The sequence below is a fragment of the Leuciscus leuciscus genome (genome assembly GCF_965113295.1).
Source record: "Leuciscus leuciscus genome assembly, chromosome: 8".
Classification (NCBI taxonomy): Eukaryota; Metazoa; Chordata; class Actinopteri; order Cypriniformes; family Leuciscidae; genus Leuciscus; species Leuciscus leuciscus.
In genome coordinates, this window is record NC_138732.1 from 25,163,962 (window position 1) to 25,189,746 (window position 25,785).

Below are 25,785 nucleotides of genomic sequence, written 5' to 3' on the forward strand. Positions count from 1 at the left end.
TTCAAATGTAGCCTCTACTAAGACAGTACATTTCGGACGCACTGTGGTGGGTCTCATTCAATAATAAATGCGTAGATTATTTTGTAATAATCCGATAAAGGCAGCATAATTCACAACACGTGCGTATGCACATGACTTTGTACTTAATCGCCCTAATGTTAGTGAATTTGGAGTATCCTACATGAGGGGCCACGTCCAGAGGTTAGTCATTTGCATAAAACACGCCCAACAAAGCATCTCCGTTGACGGTTTATGATGTTGATTCAAAGCAGCGCCATCTTTGATTTTTAAAGAGAAGGAAAGCGAGGCTGTGAGGGATATACTAAACCGTGTTTTCAATGGCATCCGCTGTAAAATACATAAATAATAATAATTAAAAAACAGCTGTAAAGCTCCTAGATTACTTATTTTCCACAGCTCATGTCTGTTTTTTGTTTTGTTTTTTGTCTACTGAAATTTCTCGAAAATATATTTTTGCAGCGTTTCGTCAGCAGAACAATCCAAAAACATAAATAACAATACAATCCACTTACGCAATCCAAAGATGGCGCTGCTGTGAATAAGGTCTATCCCATAGACAGTATATAAACGGTCTATCCCTGCAATACCGGATCGAGGCTTCATATTCAGGACCGTATGTCTAGGACCCTGGGTTTTATTTTTTATGACAGCGCCACCTAACCAATTTTACTCCAACAGAGGAAACCAGCTGATATAATATAATAATAGCCAATTTGTGGCGACGGTAATGCAAACCCACCATGTTATCTCCGAGATCATTTTCACTTTCATCTTCTCTCATCTTGGCGATGCGTGACTGACCGCTGCCCTCTAGTGGCAGTTTACAGACTTGCAGTCACAACACAGTAAAACCACATGGCAATCAAATTCTCTTAACAAAGCTTAATTTAATACATTTGTTTAGAAATACATTAACACCTGGTTCACAAACCACATTCGTGCATAATCCATTGTTGATGCACCACACTGGAATGTCATAGTTTGAGAGTTGTAGATCATGATGTTTAAAGTCATCAAATGCAATGGCAGCAGTTATACCAGGCATAGCACAAAATAAGCTCTGAACCACTGGGAACAACAAAAACATTATAAGCAATGTTTTAATGCATAGTATGACTTTCAATATATATCCAAATAAAAAAAGTAAGGTTGCTGTGAAAATCTGTGATGTGTGAGCTGGTTATGTGGGCAGTCAGTTTTGTTACTTCTTTATCATTACAAACAAAATTCATTTTCATTTTACAATGATCAGTATTGTAATCAGTGAAGCATTATAAAGCCTGCAACTCAATAATGAGGAAAAAAACATTAGAAGACTTCATATTTTTAAAATAAAATAAAACCGTCTCCAAAAATGGCCAATTCTGTTGAATCACAGATCCAAAATACCCAGTGAACCAGCAGCCCATGTCAGGGTAGAACAGGATAAATGGTGTCCTTTCAAAACTATTTGCTGTCTTGGTAAATACCTGCAATTGAACTCTACTGAGTACTGATTAAGTTGAACAGTGCAATTTTACCAAAGAGACACCAAGCCACTGATATTTCAGTGACCGCATCTATATATAGAGTTATTATTATAAAAGAGTCTGTGTGTCCAACATGGACGATTGCACACCAAACTGCATGATGGAAAAAAAAGAAGCTTATGTACAAGTAACTAACATACAGTATAATCCATATGATTATGAATTACATTTGGCACATTAAGGTGCGGTCACGTTGTTCTGCAAACTTTCACGGGACAAATCCAGCCATTTCAATAGGAATCCACGCAATCTGGGATTTTATGAGGGCGAAAGATTTCTCCAAGCAGATTTTGTAACCATAACCTGCTTGGTTAGAAAGTGTGTGAACTGTCCTTCATACATCCCTCAAGTAAGTACATCCCGCTAATGTGACCGCACCTTGACCCTGTGAGATTTATATGGTTTCTGTTTAGCAGTTTAACATCCTCAATACTATATGGCACGAAAGCAGCTGGTTAAAACAACTTATGGGCTTGTTCCCATATTACTTTTCATACAAACATAAAACATTAAGTAACCCTGTAACCAAAACAACAGAAGTCAGTGATATCCAGTCCTGATCCAGTTTAAAGGGTGTCATGAGCATTAGTGTTAGCCTGTAGAATCAGTGACATCTTATGCGAGTCTCATAGTTCAGAGCGTTGTAAGTCAGTAGTAAAGCAGGCGGAGAAGCCTCTATTGGCACCTTCTTCACCTGCACATAGACTACAGCCAGATCCCCACTGCAGTCGGTCCGCACCGGGCGTATCCTGAGGTCGTCCCTTACACGCATATTCAGTCCTGGCAGATTCAGTCCAGTCAGGCCTAAACAAGGTCTCATTACCCACAGTATGGGGCGACCATGTGACCTCTCTGTTAATAACAGAGCTAAATGGCACTTTCTGGAGACTGGAAGTGTGTGTGTGTGTGTGTGTGTGTGTGTGTGTGTGTGTGTGTGTGAGGCAGTCAGGCTTTGAGAGCTTCAAGCACCTGTCAACATCTGGATTGTGCCTTAAATCACCATCTGTCTGTCACAGCTCAGTCCTCGGCCTGCCGCCCAGGACTTTTAGTCATAATGACTTGTCAATAACTGACACCCCTGAAATAGACAAGACAGCGGTTTAGTTTAGATTAGTTGTATATGGAGGTTGTAAGAGTGAAACAGACCTGCGTAGCTGCGGCCATTGCTCATGTTGGTGGGGATGAGACTCCATTTATCAGCAGCAGGGTCGTAGTATTCTACAGAGGAAAGGTTGCACGACCCGTCGTCTCCCCCGATCACGTACAGTAAACCGTTAATGGCACACACTCCTAGAGACAAACACACGCAACTCAGAACTGCAGGCCTTTCCTGCTCTTCCTTTTCAGGGCTCCAGACTGCGACCAAATGGTCGCATTTTGCGACCAAAATTTGAGAGTGTGCGACTGAATTTTTCATCCAGTCGCACATGTGCGACCAGTAAATTTGTTTTGTTTTTACACGTTAAACGGAAGGGGCGCGTCAATGAATCCGGAATGTGTGGCAGGCCAATGAGTGTGAGAAGAATTGGGAATGGCCACTGTAACTGGCTAATGTGTGGAGGGGGAGGGTCCTAGAGATAATCGAGCGCGCGTAAACGTCCGTGGGAAGGAGACGGAGACAAATATCAATGTCACAGACACAGCCGGATGATGATTCAGAATCAGAGGTTTGTGAGGTGATAAAGGCCCGAACCCACCATTTTCGGGAAGACTGGCTGCGAGAATTCAGCTGGTTGAGGTACTGTAAGGAGACGAACTTAATGAACTGCGAATGTTGCAGTCGCTATCCCAGAACTGCGGGGAAAACGAATTTTGCAGACAGTGCAGGCACTTCGCAGTTTAAACACAATATGCTAGTTAGACACATTCTCAGCCTCAAGCATAGAGTATTCCGTGACATGTTAATAAATCAAAACAAAATGAAAGCGGAAAAAAACTGCGCTACTCATTTCTGCGTCACGGACCGTTTAATAGTTCGAACCAATAATAGACAGCGCAGAGCTTCTCTCGCCAGTCGCGGGCGGATCTCGATCACGCAACACCGTCACATCGTGGACATCCAGTGAAGAAATCCATTGAGTTCGCGACAGAATTAATAACATCGTTGCGAGATCCAGTGAGAAACATTCAGATTCAACGCAGAATTCTCTGTTATAAACCATATCAGATCAAACAGCGCTAACGTGGAAACCAGGAGAAACATGTGCCATGAACGAACAAGTTATAGAAGGCTTTAGGTCCACAGATCAGCAACATTCACCATGGATTTAATGTAGTAACCAAGGGGCAACATTCTGATCTGAAAAATGAAGCCTACCCGGAAGTGCGAAAAACTGCAATACATCGAAAATCCGCTAGGGGAAGGTCCCAAAAGGGAGCAAATGTCCATAGCCCCCATGTTAAAATGTCCGTTTTCACAGCATAAAATCATGTTTTTACAGGTTGGTCCCATGGACTTTTATTGGATTTTTCGATAGGTTCCGAGTGCCTGACAACGGCGAGGGTAGTGAATTTTTTTCTAACTCGTTAGTTTAGATAGTATTTAGATATAAAATGTATGACAATAAGGGCGTGGTTAACTTTGATTGACAGCTTGATTGACAGCTGAAAGGCAGAATGACAACATAAGAAGCGCCATTTTTTAATACAGTTGACATATAATACTACTGTTTCTGTATCATGAAATGTAGTTTTAAGAGTTTTTCAGGCGAGAATGTAGTTGTTTAAAGCTCAAATCTGTGGTTTATTTATAAAGATTTATGAAAATTGTATCCAGTTGTGAGATCCAGCGATGACCGGGCGCTCGGCGATGTACCTGGAGCAGCCTTTCCTCGGCTAGTCGTTTTGAGGTTTGCCGCTGACTCTGGCGTCTCTGTAGTGGTTAAACATGAGATATAATTCGTCTTGTCTATATCTAACGGGCGATTTTTGGTCTCGTGGGCAATCGTTTTGGCTGAGGGGAAGTTTCATAACTTTATAAGCTATATTTAACTTGTACCGTTGTATGGTTAGACTAGATCGAGCGCATGACTTTTTATGTTTGACTGAATTGTTTGCTTTATTTGTATAGCTTATTGTAACTTTACCTTTTACTTATACTTTTATAATAGCTAATATTGATAAAACTGAAATTTAACAAAAAGAGACTGGGTTGAGTTTTGTCATTTTAAATTTTAATACAACGAAGATGATCTGTAATGTTGTTTACTGCAACATCTGTTGTTTAGTACAAATGCACATATTGCCTGGACCATATTAAAATGTTTAATATTTTTATATTATATTTAAAACGAAAAGAGGCAGGTTTGTGTTTTATATTTCGTTTTGTTATAAATAGGCAAACGTTATGTGCAGTGAATATAATCAATACGCGTTGCCTGAACCACATTTGTGTGGCTATAATGTTTAAGATTTCTTTAAATGAAAACGAAAAGAGTTAGTATGGTGTTTTATAACATATTTCGTTGCCTAAAATATACACAGAGATAACCGGAGTAGCAGAGCGAGCTGAGTGACGCGCGCTGCGTCAGAAGGTGGGCGGGGTTAGGGTTTCCCAAGATTTTCCAAGATGGCGCCGCCCATACCCCCCATAAACGGCTTCAAACCCGTTCTTCAGAAAGTCTATGGGTGACGTCACAGACGCTTTGTCCATATTTTTTACAGTCTATGGTAGTAACACTAACTGTAACGGTATACTGTGGTTATAACAGTAGCCTACACATATCTTTTTCCAGCACTTCAAAACTATAATATCATATTTAAATGTTATTTTTAATGTGTTGACCAAAACATTTTTTGTTCAACCTTTAAAGATTGTCTCTATTTATAAAACTAAAAGTTTCAAGAAGTAGGAAAACTCACACTTATTTAAAAAAATAAATAAAATTAAATTACCATTGTAAACATAGCTGCTGAGGCCGCTTATTCGCTATTTTCAATCCCTAATATCTATTTTGTCACTCATTTTGCTATTGAATTAATATTAAGACATTATGAATGATAATAGTTCAAGTTAATTTTATCTACACCTCAAATTAAGCTCAGTGCTTTGTCATCCCACAGTGCTACCAGATACTTTCTGTAGAACTTAGTGCCGCTGCCCTCAAATGTTAGTCTGGAGCCCTCTGAACTTAAAATAAAACTGCACATTGTAATTTCTGTACGTTAAGTCTATTTATTATCAAAGCATTTGTCAGTAATACAGTTATTTTTGGGGGAAATGTGAATAATTGCATTGCAAGGTGATTTAAGATGTGCCCCTAAATTTTCTGCTTGCGCTCCTAAAATTTTAAGTCAGGGGCTACATCGCTCCTAATAAAAAAAGTTAGTCTGGAGCCCTGCTTTTAAAAAAATCAATGATTTCAATGGTCTTGAAATGTTTTTTTTTAACATTCACAACAGGAAAAATATAAAACCATTTTTTTCTCAGTTGCTTCAGCCCTTATAAAACAATCGGTGACCCGAGATTTCTAAAGATTTCTGGTATAGGAACCCAAATTTGAAAATTCAAATTCAAATAATTATTTAAAACATCAATCTCATAACATTATTGTAATTTTGCTGTGTAAATGCATATTTGTGAGCTTCATTAAACAGTCTGTGTAAATATGAGCCCTGCTGTCTCTTTTCCGGTTACTCACCTGCGTTTCTTCGGCACATGTTCATGTCACACACCTGGCTCCAGCTGTTAGAGGCAGGGTCATAAACCTCCACACTCTTCCTCACCAGAGGACCATCATGTCCACCTGCAGCATACAGCTGTCCACTGAGCACTCCAACACCTGTACACACAAACACAGACACAATCACATCACACCCAGTGAATACATAGAGATGCCAACTGTAAGAATCAATAGAAGTGAGCCCAATGTTATTAAAATCATGTCCAAAAAGGAACTAACCAGCTCCACTGCGTCTAGTGCTCATGTCCGCCACATAGCACCACTTATTACTGACTGGGTTAAACTCCTCTACAGTACTCAAACACTGCCGAGACGCTCCATCATAACCTCCAACAGCATAAAGCTTTCCTGTACAATCATCAGACACATTGTGTGAAATGAACTATCACAGCCGCACAGTTTAAATATGTGACAACAGCACCCTAAAGGTAAATGTTCTTTGCAAATTCACTATTGCAAAACCATGCCACTTAAAACATTTTATTGTTGCATGCCTCAATATGGTGAGAAGATTGCTCAACACACATGTACTCAAAATGCTCACCGTCAACTACGCCCACCCCAACACTGCTACGCCTGGTGTTCATGGGAGCCACAAACATCCATTCATTAGCCTTGGGGTTATACACCTCCACTGACGACAGACCTGCAGAGAGACAGAGATACATTCATCAGCCATTCAAAGCGTCAGTGAAACAGGTATGCAAATGAGGCTGGTTGTGCATGTGCTAAGTCATGTTAACGACAACCGCCCAAATGTAAAAAAAATATATATAGTAAAAATAAGAAAAAAATACACTACCATTCAAAAGAAGTCTCTTATGGTCATCAAGGCTGCATTTATTTGACCAACAATACAGTAAAAATGGTCATATTGTAAAATAATACAATTTTAAAAAAATTAAAAAAAAATTTTTTTAATATAATCTCCAGACAAAGCTCCAGTCTTCAGTCTCCCATGATCATTCGGAAATTATTCTAATTTGCTGCTAAAACACCAAAAACATATATATTTTTTTTACTACTATCAATGTTGAAAACAGTTGTGCCGCTTAATATTTTTGTGCAAATTGCAGTCTAATATATATGGATAATATTTGAAAAATAAATCTTTTGTATTTGTCTTTAAATGTCTTTACCGTCAGTTTTTCCTCCTTGCTGAATAACAATTTCTTTCTTTCTTTAAATAAAAAAAACAAACATACTAATACTAGTAGTGTATGAATAATCCTGAGATTGTTTTTTCAAAGATATACCTGTACTCCCATCAAAGCCCCCGACAGCATACAGCAGGTCCCCCAGTACAGCCGCTCCTAAAGTGCTGCGGCGCTCCTGCATGCTGGGGACGGAGCTCCACTGATCCTTCAGCCCATCATACACATCCACCGTCCGGACACGCAGAGAGCCGTTAAACCCCCCCACAGCATACACCTTACCGGCCATATACACCACACCTAAACGAGACACACAGACAGAGAGTGAGAACCCAGAGAAGAGCATACATCAAGAGATGAGGAGCAGAACAGAGAGCAACCTGCTCGACAGCGTCTGGAGGGTAAGTCAGCCACCTGGTACCAGCGGTCCTCTTGAAAGTCATAGCACTCCACACTGCGGATGGCTTTAGGTGCCTGACCCCCTACGACCATCATCACCTGCAAGATTCACAACAAAAATCAATCCGTCTACCGCACTATCTTCACAAGAAAGATACATTCACCAAGGGCTTCAGACTGAGACTAAAATTGTCAAAAATGAAGCAAAAATAAAAATGTAAAATATAGTCTTATCTCTTAATCACCACTTTCATTCTTAAAAGTGAACTTTAGTGATTTGATTAACTGTTTTGGACTGCCACCTTGAACTTGAGAACACAAGCACAGAATGACAAGTCTGGTGTGCGATACCGGCGAGATGTTATTTTTATGGTACCCGCAAACAATGATTGACTATTGTAAAGGTAAAAGACATTACATGATTCAGAATCAGATTTACTAAAAATATTTATTTAAATCGAGGCCGATATGTTGATAATCTGGTTTACTTCTGATGATTTTCTTTTGGCTAGTAGTTCTGAATGGCCGGTAACTTAAAAATGTAGTAGCCAGATTTGCTGGTGAGTTCGTTTCAAACCCCGAATGCGACGTTAGTTCAGTACACAAACTAGAGTTCATTTCGTTAACTAAATCTATGATGAAAAATCTTCGTCAACAACTTTTTTTCCATGAATAAGATGATGACAAGACAACACCAATGTCATCAAATGATAACTTTGACTATATCAACATGGAATATAATTGAACAAAAAGATGAGATTAAAATTTATTTAAAAAAATACTTTAAAAAAACGTTCCCAAACTTTTAGCCGATTAAAAAGGAGACAAAATATTACAGACTGTTTTCAACAAGCCCCTACGGGTAGGGGTGTAACAATATATCGTGTCACAATATATCGCAATACAAAAATGCATCAGTATGTATCGTGGATAGTGACAATATGTATTGTGGATAGTTCACCCAAAATAAGCCAAGTTTAGCAGTTTAATCAACAGTACATTTTTTGTTAACCCTTTACCATATGTCTTGGAGTATCGCAATAATATCGTATCATGAGTTCAGTATCGTGATATGTATCGAATCGTGACATGAGTGTATCGTTACACCTCTACCTACGGGCGTTCATGTTTGCGGTTACCAAAGTCAAGATTTTAAATACCCCAATCCTAGCTTTTCTGTTAAAAGATACATTTTCTGCCTGGAGTTTTACTTAATATTTGAAATCTGGCAACCATGCCCAGCGTGCACTCTGTGGATGAAGCATGGATGATTGGAAAACATCTGGAGTTCAGTGATCTCCATTTGAGATATTCAGCAAATGAAAGTGTCATTCAGTCAGTCTGTGCTCCTTCACAAGCTTCTTGCGCTGTTTGCAATCAAACCTCAGTGATGAACTGTAATAAATCCAAACATGGATCTCGACTATATTGTTTGCGATTGAAGTTACTTAATAAATGCACTTACGCAACCTCTATGTGACAATACAAAACTTTTTTCGCTGTTGTTTTAATAGAAAAAATTTGGAATTACTAATAGAAATTTCACTGTTTTCATTTTTATAAATGAGTTTCTTGTTTTAGCAGTTTTCACAATGTAGAGAGAATGTTAATTTATATGATAAATAGCCTATAATAACTCACAAAAATAGATGAGGTAAAATAAACCATGTGTATGAGTTGACATTCTCTTGATTTGTGCTTATATATAGGTTAAAGTGCAATAATTCTGATTAAACGTAAAAATAAATTCCTTTAAATGACAACAATCTTTGTGATTATAGTTGAGCAAAATAATTGTGATTATCAATTTAACCATTATGCAGTATGACGAAAATGTGACTAAATGACTAAAACTAAACTAAAATTCCCAGACATTTAGTCGACCAAAACTTGACTTAACAAAAACAGGACAAGGTTAATTAAATATGATGATAACTAAAAGGTACATTTGACACAGGACTAAGACTAAATTTAAAAATAGCTGATAAAATTGAGACCAACACAAACCATGACTCGAACTGGTTATTTTCAGTGAGTCTGTCAAAGGAAAGTCAGTTCACTCGGTGTCCACATTTGCAACAACTCCGAACAGCTATTTCCAACAACTCCTATCTACTTGAAAGGTGAAATGCTTAAATCTAGAAAAACTGCTTGCCAAACTCACATTTAAATAAATTATTTCAAATCAGCAATACAATTTGACATGAACTGTCCCTCAAATAGCATTAAAAAACGTATTTTCCATACTAGACCAGCCAATGCTCATGTGCAGTCATAAGAGGAAATTCTCAGGACACTGACTGTTTCATGATGACTTTACCGATTGGCTCTTTTATTTATAAAGAGGGACCTATTCTGTCATATTGTGTGTTGCACTTTTTTCTCATTCATTGTAATTACGAGAGCAGCAGATATATACAGTCTTTAACAGAACAGCCTGAGCTTGCTTGTGGTTAGCAGAGATAATAAAGAACTAAGTACATCCAAACAATCCAAGATTGAAGTGAATCTTTGTGTTGCAATATATTAATACCTTGGGCAGACTGACTGGTGTGCGCGGTCTGGTTCTGTCAGTCTTTATAAGGTGCCGCTGGTCTGCAGGTAAAAGGTGGTACTTCATCGCTTCAATGAGAAAGTCCTTACAAGTGTTGTTGTTTTTTATTAAGGGTTCCTCCTCTACAATCTGTACAAGTACACATTTAAATCCGAAAAATAATGCTTAAAGAAAACCAGAAATGCAATCACAACAAATAAAGAGAGCTCGCTATTAAAACTGTGAGCAGTCATACCTGAACCAGGTAATCTCTGGATAGCAAGGGCAGTCGAACATGTTCCATGAGCTTAGGCATGTGCTCCAAACGGGCCTCTTTATCATGCTTTATCCAGGCGATCATGGCCTCAAAAACCTGGGGGTGTAATAGACCAGAATAAAGTGAGCTATATGTTTCTCTGCATATTGTATGATTGCAACTCACAGCCACAGCGGTGACACTGAGGCATCTGACAGATAACAGCTGCCATCAAGTGGGTGTGTGTGAGCGCAGACTGGAGACGCAAGTTACTCGTAAGCAGAGAGCAGCTAATGCAGTGTGAATGACAGATGGCTCGTCGTCCCTTTCAGCGTCACACACCAGCATACGTGTAAAAACCGAACATCAACTGTCTGCTGTCTACAAATCATGCATGGCTGAGCTAAAAACAGGCTCTGTGATGTGACGAAACATTGAAATTGAGAAGCACAATATGCAGGTGACAACAGTTAGAAAAGACAACAACAAGGTAAATGAGCTGGGTAATGCGTTACCTTCTCTTCAGTAGACACAGTCAGTTTATCACTGGAGATCAGACTGCACACCTGCTGCAAGGAGAGGGCCATGAACTCCTCACCGACCATGACATCTGTGAAGTGCTGCTCTGTTTGAAACAAGCAAACATCTTTAAAAAATGGATCTTAACGTAAAAGTACATATTGGTGGGTTGCTTAATCGACTAGCTGTTAGCCATCCCACAATGACTCAAGAAAGAAGAGAGCTCACCGGCATAAGCGTGGGCCTGGTTGAGCAGTCCTGTGCAGGCGTGAAGGTCAGCGAATGCTCGGATGCCCAGGCAGTTGGTGGGATGGAGCTGCGTCTGCAGGAAGTCACAGCAAAGCTGTCGAACATCCATCAACTGCAGCAGGCTGGCAGCTGGGAGTAACACCTGAACACAGCAGGAATAACACAAAGAGATGAAAACACATCACACACACTATACATGAGGTGACCAGCCAGCCTGTGAACCAGATTCATGATGACTAACCAGTATAGGTCTAGGGGAAGGTAATATCATCACAGACCCCTCTCAACCAGGCCACAGTGTGTTTGCACTTATCCCCTCAGAAAGATGCTACAGATCTCTGTGCACTAGAACATCCAGGCACAAGAACTATTTTATTTTAAACTACTATCTACCTGTTTTTATTCTTTTGTGTTTATACTACCCATGCATTGGGCAATAATAACTCTGATGTACGTACATATTTATATTTATACAGTTGTATATACGGTGCTTAAAACAGTGGGGGTAATAAATATAAATCGACATGTCGGAAAAAAATTGTTGACCAGACATTGGTATTAACTCAAGAAATCTACACAGATAAAGTAAGAAACTTCAGAATCATTCTAATATACAGATCTGCTGCTCAAGAAACATTTCTTATTCTTATCAATGTTGAAATCTATTGTGCTGCTTAATCATTTTGTGGAAACTTTAATAAAAAATTATTTTGTGGAAACTTTGATTAAAAAAAAAACTGGATTCTTTGATTAATAAAAGGTTTTATTAAAAACAACATTTATTAAAATCTATTGTAACATTATGTCTTTACTATCACTTTTGATCAATTTAATGCATCATTGCAAAAAAATAAAAAAATAGCTTTAAAAAAATCAAATGAAATCTTACGGACCCAAACTTTTGGACAGTAGTGTACATGTATACTAAATTACGGTGACGCATTGCTGCCACATACATATAATTTTTTCCACTCAATTATGTCGTAATAACGAGATCTTATGTCGTTAAAACGACATCTTTTCTCGTAATAACGAGATCTTATGTCGTTTTAACTACATCTTTTCTCGTAATAACGAGATCTTATGTCGTTTTAACTACATCTTTTCTCGTAATAACGAGATCTTATGTCGTTAAAACGACATCTTTTTCTCGTAATAACGAGATGCTATGTCGTTAAAACGACATCTTTTCTCGTAATAACGAGATCTTATGTCGTTAAAACGACATCTTTTTCTCGTAATAACGAGATGCTATGTCGTTAAAACGACATCTTTTCTTGGCCTTATAAGGACATGTGTAGTCATGTAGCCAACAAAATATGCCTTTATCCGCATACAATTGACAGCCTATCGCGCCTTTATCACACTTCTACGTTCAAAAAGTTGAAGAAATAGCAGCCCCCAATGGACATTCATGTTAAAAGATAAAATTCTGTACACACCTTATTAATAGCAGATGAGCCCAGAATACGAACATTGCGTTTAATCGCACATTAAGCTAAGCGTTTTCCTCCCATAGAAAGCCCTTATAATAAAGAAAAAGCTTAATGTGGCTTAATAGGCTACTTCAGTGATAAAGATAATGCATCAGAAATGCATTCTACAGAATGCATTTCCTACAGAAAAGCAGATGAGCCCAGAATATGAATTAATGCATTTAATTACGTTAAGCGTTTTCCTCCCATAGAAACCCTTTAAAGAAAATATAGGTGGCTCTTAACGTGTCTTTCTATGGGAGGATGGCATTGCGGTGCACAGCAAATCCTTTAAATGGTATTCAATGCAAAACAAAAATGAAAAATATAAGTAGCCAATAAAATAAACAAATTATTGTGCCATTAATTAGCCCACAAACAATATTTATTTTAAAGCCTAAACGAATTCATTTAAAGAAAAACACCAGCGTTGGGCGTTTATCTGTATAGGCTAAGTGTTTCAGCCGCCCTTTTCAAACTGGCGCAAGAAAACGCAACAGAATTTGATTTGTTAAACACGAAGAGGCCTTATCCGTCTGGCATGGCCGCTCGCTCTAACGTTAACCTAGATAAATGTTCGCTATTATTAGGCGAATATCCGTGTGTTTGTGCGGAGTGTGGAGCGTGCACTGCATGACATGGAGGCGCCGGTGCAATCACTCGCATTTTCCTATCAACAGTGGAAACAACTTAAAATACTCCATCATTTCTGGTCATACAGAAAAGAATAATACATCAGTCGCAACTAGCCTACTTTTATTTGTGTAAACTCACCACAACAAGAAAACGTGTTTTTGTAAAATAAAATAAAACGAACAGGGCACGCTTTCACGATCTCTGTGAATTGGAGCGCGTCTCAAAAATGAACTGAAAAACAGTGTATAGACAAGCCTCACAGACATGAGAAATATAGCTATCTATATAAAGCTTATAAAAAAATGTCCACCAACGAAAAAAATCCAATCGAAAGCAAATACGTACGGTACCATCTGATTATGTAATCCTGTCCGTATATGAAAGGCGCATCTCTAGAGGCAAAATTACAGAGAGAATTTAGAATTTTAGCCTACACTGATTTAGAAAAGACTAGTTCATTAATAAATAATTAAAATGCTTCGTTATTTTTTTCAGACACATTTATTATTATTAGTCTACTTTTGCAGGTGCTTTGCGGCAAGTTTTATGCATGCGCTTGAGCGCGGAATATAGGCTATGCACCCAGGATTGAATACGTGCGACTATCCAAGTCTAGAAAAATATTTATGGTAACTCTAATCAATAGCATACATTTAATATTTATTATTTAATATTGACATTATTTAATTAGTAATTAGTATCCTTTACTTGCTCTTTAAATTTAATTAGTTGAGTTAGCATAATTAGTTAATGAACTAATAAAATAATAAAATAAAGTTTAAATTAAGATACTACCAGTAACCATATTTCTATATAGCATTGCTTATTCCACCACACAAAGGACTGTTTATAAGGTGACAATCCGTTATACATGTGAAGAGGCTGTATGATTGTAGGCTATATCTTGAAGATTTTTGTATTGTATTGTATCTTCTGTTATAAAGATGAAGATTGACATTCACATCAAAATATGAACACAATGTTGTAAAAAATAAACAACTTAGGCTATGTTCTGTTAGATGTGTTTTGACTACTTTTTGTTTAATTATATCTCTAGGTAATGAAGATAAAGGCCTAGCCTATTAACAAAAATAAATATTATATATTATATAAAAAAACTTATAGGCCTATATAAAATAATTTTAAAAAGGGCCTCATTGATTAATTTTGCCTGATTGGGGGCTGCTACTATTTGCTTTTTGAACGTAGAAGTGTGATGAAGGCGCGATAGGCTGTCAATTTTATGTGGATAAAGGCATATTTTGTACATGACTACACATATCCTTATAAGGCCAAAAAATATGTAGTTTTAACGACATAGCATCTCGTTATTACGAGAAAAATATGTCGTTTTAATGACATAAGATCTCGTTATTACGAGAAAAAGATGTCATTTTAACGACATAAGATCTCGTTATTACGAGAAAAGATGTCGTTAACACGACATAAGATCTCGTTATTACGACATAATTGTGGGGGGAAAATAATATGTATGTGGCAGCAATGCGTCACCGTACTAAATAGAGACACACTAATATCTATAGTTTGTATTTGAACCATTATATATATCTCTCTCTCTTTCCAGTAACGATTCATTAAGTAAACAACAGCTATTAAAATGGATTACATTTTATATTGGTCAAAAATGTATTGTAACAGAGATTTAATTATTAGTAAATCATTGCAAAAGAGTTTAAGCTAGTGTCTCCACATCTAATTATATACTGAATGAATTATATGAATTAAAATGGTGGTGAACAATGAAAACAAATTTATCTAACAGAGCATCAGCTATTTAACAAAAGCAACAACGGCCACAGGGAAGAACAATGTGCAGAGATGCTCTTTTCTAATTCAATGGCCACTTTCTTCCTAGAAATGGCTTATAGGGAAATTTTAAATATGGTGAATCACTGCAGTGAATGACATTGTTAAAATCTCAATGGACCAACTAAGCCATAAACAGCCGCTACCCCCATTGGAGCATCTGCCCATCCTCTCCAAAAACTAGGCCACTTCACACTGCTCCAGCACAACTGGCATGAAGCTTCTCAGATCATCTGTTCTCCTCTGCTCCATACTGTACATCTAAACAAAAGGCCCAGACAAAAACAACAGAATATCCTGGGACAATAGAGCTCCAACACAAAGGGCAAAGTGCACACCACAGAAAACTTCCTCTCCCTCTCTGCTCATTTCCTCTGCTAATAATGAGAGGAAATGCCCTGCCTCTCAGCACTCACAACAGAGCCACAAGCACCAGAGAACCAGAGGCAGAGAGTGAAATCAGCCTTTACACAAAGAGCTACAGTACAGTACATTCATGTGCCTTGACTTACCTGAACGTTATCCTCAGACACTTCGATCTCAGCGGTGTAAATATAATCCACCAGCTTCAAGAGCGTCTGTCCATCAACATCTCTGATCTCGACATGGTGAGCCTTGCTTTCACTCATGTCACCTGGATACATCAATCACAATATAGAATCAGAGAGCATGAGCATTACACCTAAATATCCAGCAAACTCTCAATCAAAGATCTAAAAAAAAATAACTGTTGAAAATGAGACTTAAATAAGCAAAAATGAACATCATAATGTTTTTATGCAGAATGTTTTTATGTTTTTAAGCAGGGACACTTTATATCACCTAATGTCACTCATATAGCTTCAAATACCTTGTAAACAATTAAGTGTCAGTCTTCAATAAAGGGTTAGTTCACCCAAAAATTTAAATGATCTTCCTTTATTCACCCTCAATGTTATTCCAAACCTGTATGACTTTCTTTTGTCTGTGGAACATAAAAGACATCAATGGGCATCAAAGCTTTTGGTTACTAACATTCTTCAAAGTATCTTTTGTGTTTTCCAGTTTTGAAATGACATCAGGGTGAGTAAACGATGACAGAACTTTCTTTTTTTTTATTCCTAAATCATAATCATAGATCCTACATTGCTAAGTATTAGAGAACATCAGTGTGCAGCGTGGGACATGTTGCTCCCATCAATGTAAGAAAAGCATTAGGATGTGTATATGTAGAGTACCTGTGAACATGGCGCAGAAGTAAGGACTGCAGGACGCTAACACTACTCTGTGTGCTGGTACCTCCACTTCACCCGCCACCAGCAGAACATCACAAAGCATCCTCCTACTGTGATTAAAAAGAAAATAAAAGAAAACTGAGGATCTGGACCAGGGCTGTTTCTCCCAAATATATCCTAAGCCTACATAGGTTGTAGAAACCATTGGCACCAATGGTCTTTATGATCTACTTAGACTCACGATAGAGATGTCTTGTGGACATGCAACATACGCAATCGATAATTAACTCTTAGTCAGATTTAGCACTTTTCACAATACAAAATGTTTTAAAGCAGTGTTACAGAATATGTTCATGTAATAGCCTAAAAATGTAATATCGTCATGCCTCATAGTCACATTTAGCAGATTAGAGCTGGGCGATAATATAGTTTACATTTTGCGAAGATACAAGCAACGAAGCAGTTAAAATATGCCATATAGTAGGCATACGTGTGTATACTATAAGCCTATGTATGAGGATAAAGTTGGGCATACTTGTAGCCTATATCCAACTTTATATAAAAAGCTGGGTGATAATATAGTTACATTTTGTGAATGTAAAATAAAATAAACACCAGACAACTTCAAGACCATAACCAAATTTTGGATTTTGTGAGGAACCAAACTTGATGTTAAGAATCCATCCATACAAGTTAAAGGGTTAGTTCACCTGAAAATGAAAATTATCCCATAATTTACTCACCATCAAGCCATCCTATGTCTGTGTGTATATGACTTTCTTCTTTCTGCCAAACACAATCAGAGTTATATTAAAAAATGTCGAGCTTCATAATGGGAGTGAATGGTACCCTAGATTTTGAAGCACAAAAAAAGCACATCCATCCTTCATAAAAGTAATCCATACAGCTCCACTATGTTAATAAAGGCCTTCTGAAGCGAAGCGATGCGTTTTTGTAAGAAAAATATCCATATTTATAACTTTATAAACTAGAATCACTGGCTTCCGGTAACGAGTCTAGTTCCGGCGGAAGAGTTTGGAAGCCGGGATATTTCTTTATACAACTCCAATTGTGTTTGGCTGAAAGAAGAAAGTCATATAGCTACACCTAGGATGGCTTGAGGGTGAGTAAATTATGGGATCATTTAATTTTTTCGGTGAACTAACCCTTTAAACTCTGATTGAAAATCTCCCCATCAATGACTGCGGTGGTTAGCTGAATAACATGAGATGCTGAGTAGGTTTACCAACCTTCTCAAGTCATTCATTAGATGAAAGGCTTTCCTCATGTGTGTGTGGCTGATGGTGTGCAACCCTGGGTCTTTGGCATCCTCCTGCGAATCCAAACTAGGCAGAGGACAAGGGACTCCATATCTAATAAATGAAACAAAAATATCTCTGCAACTATTATGTTTAATTACACTAATGTTCTATCACCATTAAACTCTAAAATAACGGATCATTTGCTCTTAACACAAACTAACTTTTACTATTTCCGTATGACGGCTTCACTGCACTTACCATTTTGATGATAAGGGATGATAAAAGATATTGACCACATCAGTGCATCGAGAATCAAGTTACCGCACGAGACGATTAGCACGAGATTACTAGTTTGAATGTCTCGTCAACTGCTAGCACAGCAATATTTCACACGTTTACGAACATGTTTCATTCAATTCTCATATATGAAACTTAAACATGAATTCTCATGTTAAAATGTTCGCTGCTGAATTCGATGTTAAATGAATGCACAACATACCGCTAGCAATTTAGCTGCTACAAATAGTGGTAACAGCAAAATAAAACGCGTTCCCCAGTTCGTTTCACGGTACAAATAACAACTTTATCGGTTACAAATCACGTCGGTTTCCTCCTTACCAAAAACATTTAATTAAATACATCTCTTTTTTGCCGTTACAACACACACTTACCCTTCACAGTCCATATCTGAGCAGTTTCGCGCTAGGCAGTTGGCTAAAGTTAGCTTGCTACATTATTTTCGTGCATGTTTTGTAACTCTCGGGTATTTTTTTAATTTACGTTAACGGTAGCTTAAAGCCTCAAGTCGAGTGCTGAATGTCTTCAGTCTGTTTCGTGGTCAGTGCAGTCCCTCATGAGATGGCCGTGGTTGTTTATCTGACTGGATAGCAGCTCACAGCTAACGCTGGGCTCTTTGACTTTACACCCGAGAACGTCGTAATGGTCCTCCATCATCAGCGCGTTGCCTGGCAACAGTGATACAATCTCTCCAGTCTCCCAGTCACTCTTCATGGCACTGCACTAACATGCATTTGTGCTTATCAGCTATATAGAAGTTAATCATTAATACGCTAACGCTAGGTATCTGTTTCTCATTGCTTAGCTGACTTCCAATTTTTATATATATATATATATATATATATATATATATATATATATACACACACACACACACACACACACACACACACACACACACACACACACACACACACACACACACTAGAATCACTACTCTGTGTGCACATATATAAACTGTTGTATTCAAACCTTAATAACAGACTCAGAAGTTATCCAATTAATTTGTTTTATTGAATTCATATCAGACATTCAATGCCAGGTTCATTCCTGCTCATATGCACATGTACAATGATTCCAATCACTGTTTTCATTTGATTCGACAGCAGTCAAAGGATCAGATGAAGCCGCCCTCCAGGTACTATTATCATGGCATCATCTTGGCACCAGGCCTGTAAAGACAACAAGACAAGACATTTCTAAGTTAAGAGAGCATAACAGATTCAAACACACAAGAGATAAGGGCGGAAATGCACTACATCAAAGTAGAAACTGTTTATCTGTTAACTTCAAGTGCCCCATTATGCTTTTTATTTTTAAGATGTTACCTTTCATGTAATAATAATTTGTTACATTTATATAGCGCTTTTCTCTGCACTCAAAGAGCTTCACATGGAAGGGAGAACCACCAATGTGAGGCATCCACCTGGATGTGACGGCAGCCATATTGTGCCAGAACGCCCACCCCACACCAGCTTACTGGTGTAGAGGAGACAGAGTGATGAAGCCAATCAGAATCCAAATTTTTCCTGAGCTAACGATGAGCGCCGTCATGATGGATTCTAACTTCCGTTTGGATGCTGTCCTGTTCCGGTCTCCATAGGACCCCATTATTTAAAAGGAGTAAAAAGAGCGACTGAATTAAACTTTTTGAACATTACTAAAAATGTAAATGATCACAGGGTTAAACTGTGCTGTTGTTGACTGCCACAACACAATAAATGCGAGAAATTCCTGGAAAGTACACGTTTTGAGCACCAGCAAATCTGAAAAGAATGTCTGTATACGGCGTCATATGCTTTGCATTTTAAGCCAAAGACTGACAAGAGAAAACGAGCATGGCTTGCAGCACTTATGTTAAAATACTCCCCATAAAAAGTATATGTGCGCTCTTATTCTGGGGACAAAATCCCCCTCGAACTTCACCTCGAGAGGGAGCAGCATGTGGTATATGAGTTTAGGCTGCTTCATGTTCTCTACGCACTCATTAAACTTTGACAGGTGAGGCACTGTAAAGTGATGGTACTATGGAGCCATGTGATTTTTAAAACTATTTTCACAAGTTAAACGTAATGAAAATTGTTTGCATAACGTTTCATCAGCTCGGAAAATATGCTGTAGACTGGAAATGTAAAGGAAAATTCTGCTATGAGTCGGGCGAGACTACGGCGTTCAGGAAAAAGGTGGATATATGGGGATGATTAGGAGGCCATGATGATGTACAGAGGCCAATAGGCAAATCTGACCAGGAAACCAGGGTTAAACCCATACACTTTTTCGAAGGACATCCTAAGATTTAACGTCTCATCCGATAGATGGTGCTCTTTGACAGTTTAGTGTCCCCATCACTATCCTGGGGCGTTAGGACTCACAGACCAAAGGGTGAGCACCCCCTGCTGGCCTCACTAACACCTCGTCCAGCAGCAACCTAGTTTTCCCAGGTCGTCTCCCATCCAGGTACAACCAGTCTTGGGTGATATGGCTGCTGTAGCGCGTTATATAGCTGTTTGTGAATGTAAAAGGTCTGCAAAGTCAACTATAAATGGAGTTATTGTCTCTGCCTGAAACGAGCCATCAGTAATTCCAGTCTTACTTCCTGCATAAACCTACGTAGGTTTGTAACAAATTTGCATAATGCCAGCCTATGGTCTTCATTGGCTACCTGCAAACAATGTCTACTTTGACCCTCAAACACTGTAGTTGTAGCTGAGGCCTGGAAGAGTTTGCGTCATTGACATGTCGAGAAATCAAAATCAAATCTTCCAAATGATGAGGACTGTTGGTAAAACCAACAAGGCAACAACATTATTACTGTTTGTTAGGTGTGTTCAATTTCGGGTTTTTCCAGAGCCAACTCCGATTCCCACAATGCTCTTGGAATCAACTTAATTTGCTTGAAGTCAAAACATAATAAGAATACAAGATTGCCATCATTACACACTAAACGTAGGCTATTTTTTCCCCTGACACAAAGCCTAAAACTACCTTTATGAAAACACACTTTTAGCGTGACTGGCCAAATTAGCCCAGTTTAGAGACGACATTACCTTGAAATGATGTCACCATCGTTTCCTAGTTGCTGCCTTGGTCAAATATTATTTCAGAGTTACATTAACGAGAGAAGGTACTGTATTCTTTCTTTACCGAATTCATCTAAACAGTGGGTTGAAGGTGATAAGCGCATTCTCTTACAGTGCAAAAAAGCTGCTTGGACAGAACAGTTGAAGATACTAAAAATAATATCTAGTCTAAATGCATACAATAAATGTGCACTAATGAGTATTCTTGTTGGCAGTTTTTTTATTTTTTTTATTAGTTTAATGAGTATGATTATTTAATGATTACCACAAAGCTGGCACGCAGGCATGTATATAATTCCAACGTAACTGGCTGTTATTTTATTGTAAATAAGCTACATGTAGGATAAAACTGTGACTGATGTCATTTCTGCGACAGAACACACAAGCGATTTCAGACACAGTAATGGAGTCGAAACGGAAGACTCTCAGAAAGGAGAGGTTTAGAGAGTGAATTATTTATCGAACCGTTTCAGACACTGTGAGAAAAGAGGTGATGTTGCAGTGTATATCATGACAAAATTAAAGTGTTTTTTGGATTCATGTAAACGTACTGTAGGAGACCTCCAAAACAAAATTGGGAAACTTTAAAACTGCATAATAGGGGCACTTTAAGAAAAAAATCTCACTGAAAAGCCCCACAAAAAGATGTTTGACAAATCACAGAAAATTCAAAAGGAGTATGTAATCTGAATACATTTTGAAGAAGTTTGATCTCAAAAGTAAAATCACTGAAACTTACAATGCAATATATTACAAAATCTTACCAAAGGCATCTTGCCTAGGCATAGGCATCTTCCACAGGAATCTAGCGTATGCGTTCATAAGCAAACTCTGCTAGACTGCAAAAAGAAGAGGGGGAAAACAATTGTAAACATAATTGGTATGACCATTTATATGTATGCATACATATATATATATATATATATAAATAAAAGATACATTTTAAAACTTGCTCACCAAACTGACTGGAGTTCTTCCTTCTTTCCAAGCAACTGGATTCACAGCCACAGAAGAGGTTCATCAAGCGGCCGCACTTGGAAGTGAGATTTTATTTAAATCCTTCCATTGCATACCCTCTGTGGGAAAAAAAGACAGATGCAGATGCATGTAAGTGTCGAGTCAACAAACAGTGTCCTGAAACACGTCTGTCTACTGTCAATCTATGACACAACCCCATCAGATTTACACACAGTCTTTAAGGAGGGTCTATGTAGGAGCTGTGCTTTAAGAATGAGAGTAGCAGATCTCATTTTCTAAAAAAAGCCAATGCCAAGAAGTTTTACTGTTGAATCGTCACTAGTCTCACTGAATTATCAATAATATCCACTGTCCTCTTTAAGAGTCCCAGAAATGTAGGACAAAACACGAGCAAAACACCGAGATGAGGAGGGGAGGGGGATTGATAAGATGTAAAGTAAATAACTGAAAGCACAAACCTTGCTTAATAAATGCTGATCTCCTTTGCATTTGATGTCATTAATATCTGGAACTAATGCATCAAGTATACAGGAACTATAAGCTCCATTCTCCGGTTTGACCTTAAACTGGAAATCGGCTAAAATATTGGATTAACACATAACTACATAGACCACAATCACCACAGCGTCACACACATTGAACTAGAGTATGTTCTAATTGCCACTTTTCCTCTGTTACATGATCACCGCAAGTTAACGCTATTCACAGCTAGTATTTAGGAAATGCTGAAATTTTGCATGCACGCTTTACTTTAACGACTCACAAATACCTGATTTTCTTCCAGGTGGATCCGAAGTATGTTAAAGACACACCTGATGTAATGTCTTGTGTATAAAGTATTTCTACAAACCTGGAAACCTGGTGCGATTATCCTATGGATTTTCAGCTGGGTTTCTACATCTCTGGAGTACCCCTGGAGAATCCAATGACGTAGTAGTGGACACAGCTAAGGTATAGATCCATCTTATTTGATCACTAAAAGTATTGGAACAAAGCTCTAAACATATTTTAAGAATAAAGACAACATAAGGCTGGGAAAATATTAACATCCCCACATGTCTGATGCAAAGAAATGTAATTAATATTGAGCACTAGAGCCAATGGGTGCGCCTCCAATTTTAGTCTTACCTAGTTGGAAAGACAAATCACTAAACGGGCCTCATATACGCCAAAACCACCCAATAAATCTCAGCTCGTCAAGAACCATAATGGCTACGGAGTAATGGTTTTTATTAACAGAAGTACATACAGTTCAGTTGTATCTGAAATAAACAATATTCAATAGGTTATTCCGTTGAAGCAGTAATACAATGAGACAAGAACATTAAAGTCCTTTACTAAATGATTAAACTGTAGAAAAACAACTCAAATCTGTCTTCAGAGTCCCGTCAGAAAGGTTCACTGTAACACCAATGACAATATTTTCAGTTTGCTTGAACTATTTAACAAAAGACACTAATTGGGAGAGACACGTTAGTCACTATATTAACGAATATTGAGGGGGTTTTAGGTAAGCCTGAACATTTGAAACTGAAACTAGTCCATTTAACTTTGTTTTTACTGAAACGCCACAGAAGTTTGTTTATTCCAACACGTTTCTTATGTTAGGACGAACAACTTCTAGTTGCCATCGAGCCTAATTAAATAAAATTAAATCTTTAATTGGTTGGCAACAGAATCCACAGCGAGTCCTTCAAGTGCATTAGTGAACTTACACTTTTTCAGTGACCATATTTCCAGAAAATACAATCCCATGAAGCACTGCGAATGAAAAAAGTGACCTAAAACTATTGATTTATAGTTGAGTGTATACAGAAACAATATTTTTATATACACACACAATACTTAAGTAGTTTTGGAACGACTATTTAGTTATTTGTGCTACACTGTTTTTACTGTTATTTTACAAGCACAATTTGCTTGTTTCAATTCTTTTTTTTTTTTTTTTTACAGAATCATGGTTATTGTGGGTTTATCACTAGGAATTCAAAAAAAATGTTGATTAGCATTTTACGTCGAGTAAAATAGATCGTCTCTATAGATCATGTGATGTGCAGATAATGCCTGTTGCCAACCAATGAAATATTTAATCTCTACAGGGGTTCACTGCGATTGACTCTACATTTAAACCAGATTTATATAAGTCTTGAATTGAAGAAAACAAAGACACAATAAAGATACAATACATATACTAAAAGGAGAAAAACATGCCAACACTAACAAGCAAAAATACTAATGTTAACTTAATCCCAATGCACCAAAAAAAAAAACGTGTGAGAAACAGTTTCGCAAACAGGTAGCCTGCCACCACTGGCCAGTCTTATAATAAGTAGAGATCCAGAGTAGTAGTCCTATGTCTTGCTGGGGGGAAAAAATCTCCCTAGTACTTCAGGGAAGAGAGCAAAAGGATGTGTAGTAGTAGTAGTAACAGCTGTAAGATGTTGAGCAAAGTCGGATAGGTGAGCCCTACCTATGATTTGCTAGGCTGGATAAGTTGTGACCTCCTGAATGGAGCTTGAGTGATTCAGTCAATGCCACGCCATATTAAGGTGGCTAAATCTGGCTACTTAGCTGAAGATAATGTGTGGTCAAAACTGTGATGTGGGCTGGGGAAGGAGCTGCTCTTAATATGAGACCTAATACACGCTCCTAATACGAGCCTCCGTAACCCCCCCTGCCGTAACCACCACCACCACCACCACCTCGGGAGTAAGGAGCGTTGCTTCTGCCCGAGTAATTACCTTTCATTGGGCCATAGCCAGAGGACTGCTGGCCATAGCCGCTGCCAAAGTCACTGTAGCCGTTACCACCGCCGTAGCCCTCCATTTGGTCCCCGTAGCCTCCCCCATACCCGCCACCGTATCCGCCTCCATAGCCGTCATTGCCCCCGTAGCCGCCGCCGCCATAGTTGCCGTATCCTCCGCCGCGCCCGCCGTAGCCGTTCTGCGGTCTGCCCATCCCCCGTCCACCTCCTCGGCCTCCGCGGCCACCGCGACTACCAGCAGCCTGCATCTCCTGCTTGGTCAGGGCTTTCTTCACCTCCACTTTATGCCCGTTAATAATGTGATACTTGAGCACCACGGCTTTATCGGCCGAGTCGTTGTCCTCAAAATACACAAAGCCGAAGCCGCGCTTCTTGCCGGTCTCTTTGTCTGTGATCACCTCCGCCTTCTCCACCGCGCCGAACTGGGAGAAGCAGTCGCGGAGGTGATCCTCCTCGATATCGTCTTTAAGACCGCCGATGAATATCTTCTTCACTTTCGCGAGAGCCTCGGGCTTGCCCGCATCTTCCCGCGCAACGGCCCTCTTCAGCTCGACGTTGTTGCCGTCCAGAACATGAGGTCGGGCCGCCATGGCCGCGTCTGCCTCCTCCGGGCTCGAGTAGGTCACGAAACCGAAGCAACGCGAGCGCTTCAGCTGCTGGTTCTGCACCACCACGCAGTCCGTGAGCTTCCCGTACTGCTCAAAATGCTCTCGCAGCCCATCGTCGGTGGTTTGGACGTTGAGACCGCCGACAAAGAGCTTGCAAAGTTGATTTTCCATTTGAGCCGTCATCTTCGTAATCTAATCTCTTCTGAGTTGATGTAAAATGGCGGTGAGATATAAATGGCGGCGGTGCGGGCGGAAGACGTCATTTAAACGTAACCACGCCCATCGCAGAATGAGATCAATGG

General features: G+C 38.7%; 2 protein-coding genes across 5 annotated transcripts; both read right to left on the minus strand.

Annotated features, from left to right (window-relative positions):
* Positions 1 to 888: 888 nt before the first annotated feature.
* On the minus strand, positions 889 to 18,883 carry klhl3 (kelch-like family member 3). 4 transcript variants are annotated; one of them, XR_014208217.1, is made up of 16 exons: positions 18,428 to 18,882; positions 17,745 to 17,867; positions 16,498 to 16,604; positions 15,793 to 15,914; positions 11,322 to 11,484; positions 11,090 to 11,199; positions 10,575 to 10,691; positions 10,319 to 10,468; positions 7,767 to 7,884; positions 7,489 to 7,686; positions 6,777 to 6,878; positions 6,452 to 6,580; positions 6,191 to 6,331; positions 2,697 to 2,840; positions 2,520 to 2,628; positions 889 to 2,354 (listed from the first exon to the last, which is right to left on the minus strand). XR_014208217.1 is itself a non-coding variant. In XM_082178173.1 (15 exons), the coding sequence occupies exons 1-15, from the start codon at positions 18,439 to 18,441 to the stop codon at positions 2,600 to 2,602; spliced, it is 1,767 nt and encodes a 588-aa protein (XP_082034299.1). In that variant the 5' UTR covers positions 18,442 to 18,882; the 3' UTR covers positions 889 to 2,599. The 4 variants fall into 4 exon arrangements, 3 of the variants coding, with proteins under 3 accessions (XP_082034299.1, XP_082034298.1, XP_082034300.1); XM_082178173.1 differs by having other exon boundaries at positions 889 to 2,628; XM_082178172.1 differs by having other exon boundaries at positions 889 to 2,840; positions 18,428 to 18,883.
* A 162-nt stretch (positions 18,884 to 19,045) lies between these two features.
* Positions 19,046 to 25,738, minus strand: hnrnpa0a (heterogeneous nuclear ribonucleoprotein A0a). The gene is made up of 4 exons (XM_082177351.1): positions 24,853 to 25,738; positions 22,091 to 22,209; positions 21,898 to 21,972; positions 19,046 to 19,225 (listed from the first exon to the last, which is right to left on the minus strand). Exons 1-2 carry the CDS (start codon positions 25,664 to 25,666, stop codon positions 22,154 to 22,156), a joined length of 870 nt encoding a protein of 289 aa, XP_082033477.1. The 5' UTR covers positions 25,667 to 25,738; the 3' UTR covers positions 19,046 to 19,225; positions 21,898 to 21,972; positions 22,091 to 22,153.
* Positions 25,739 to 25,785: the final 47 nt, after the last annotated feature.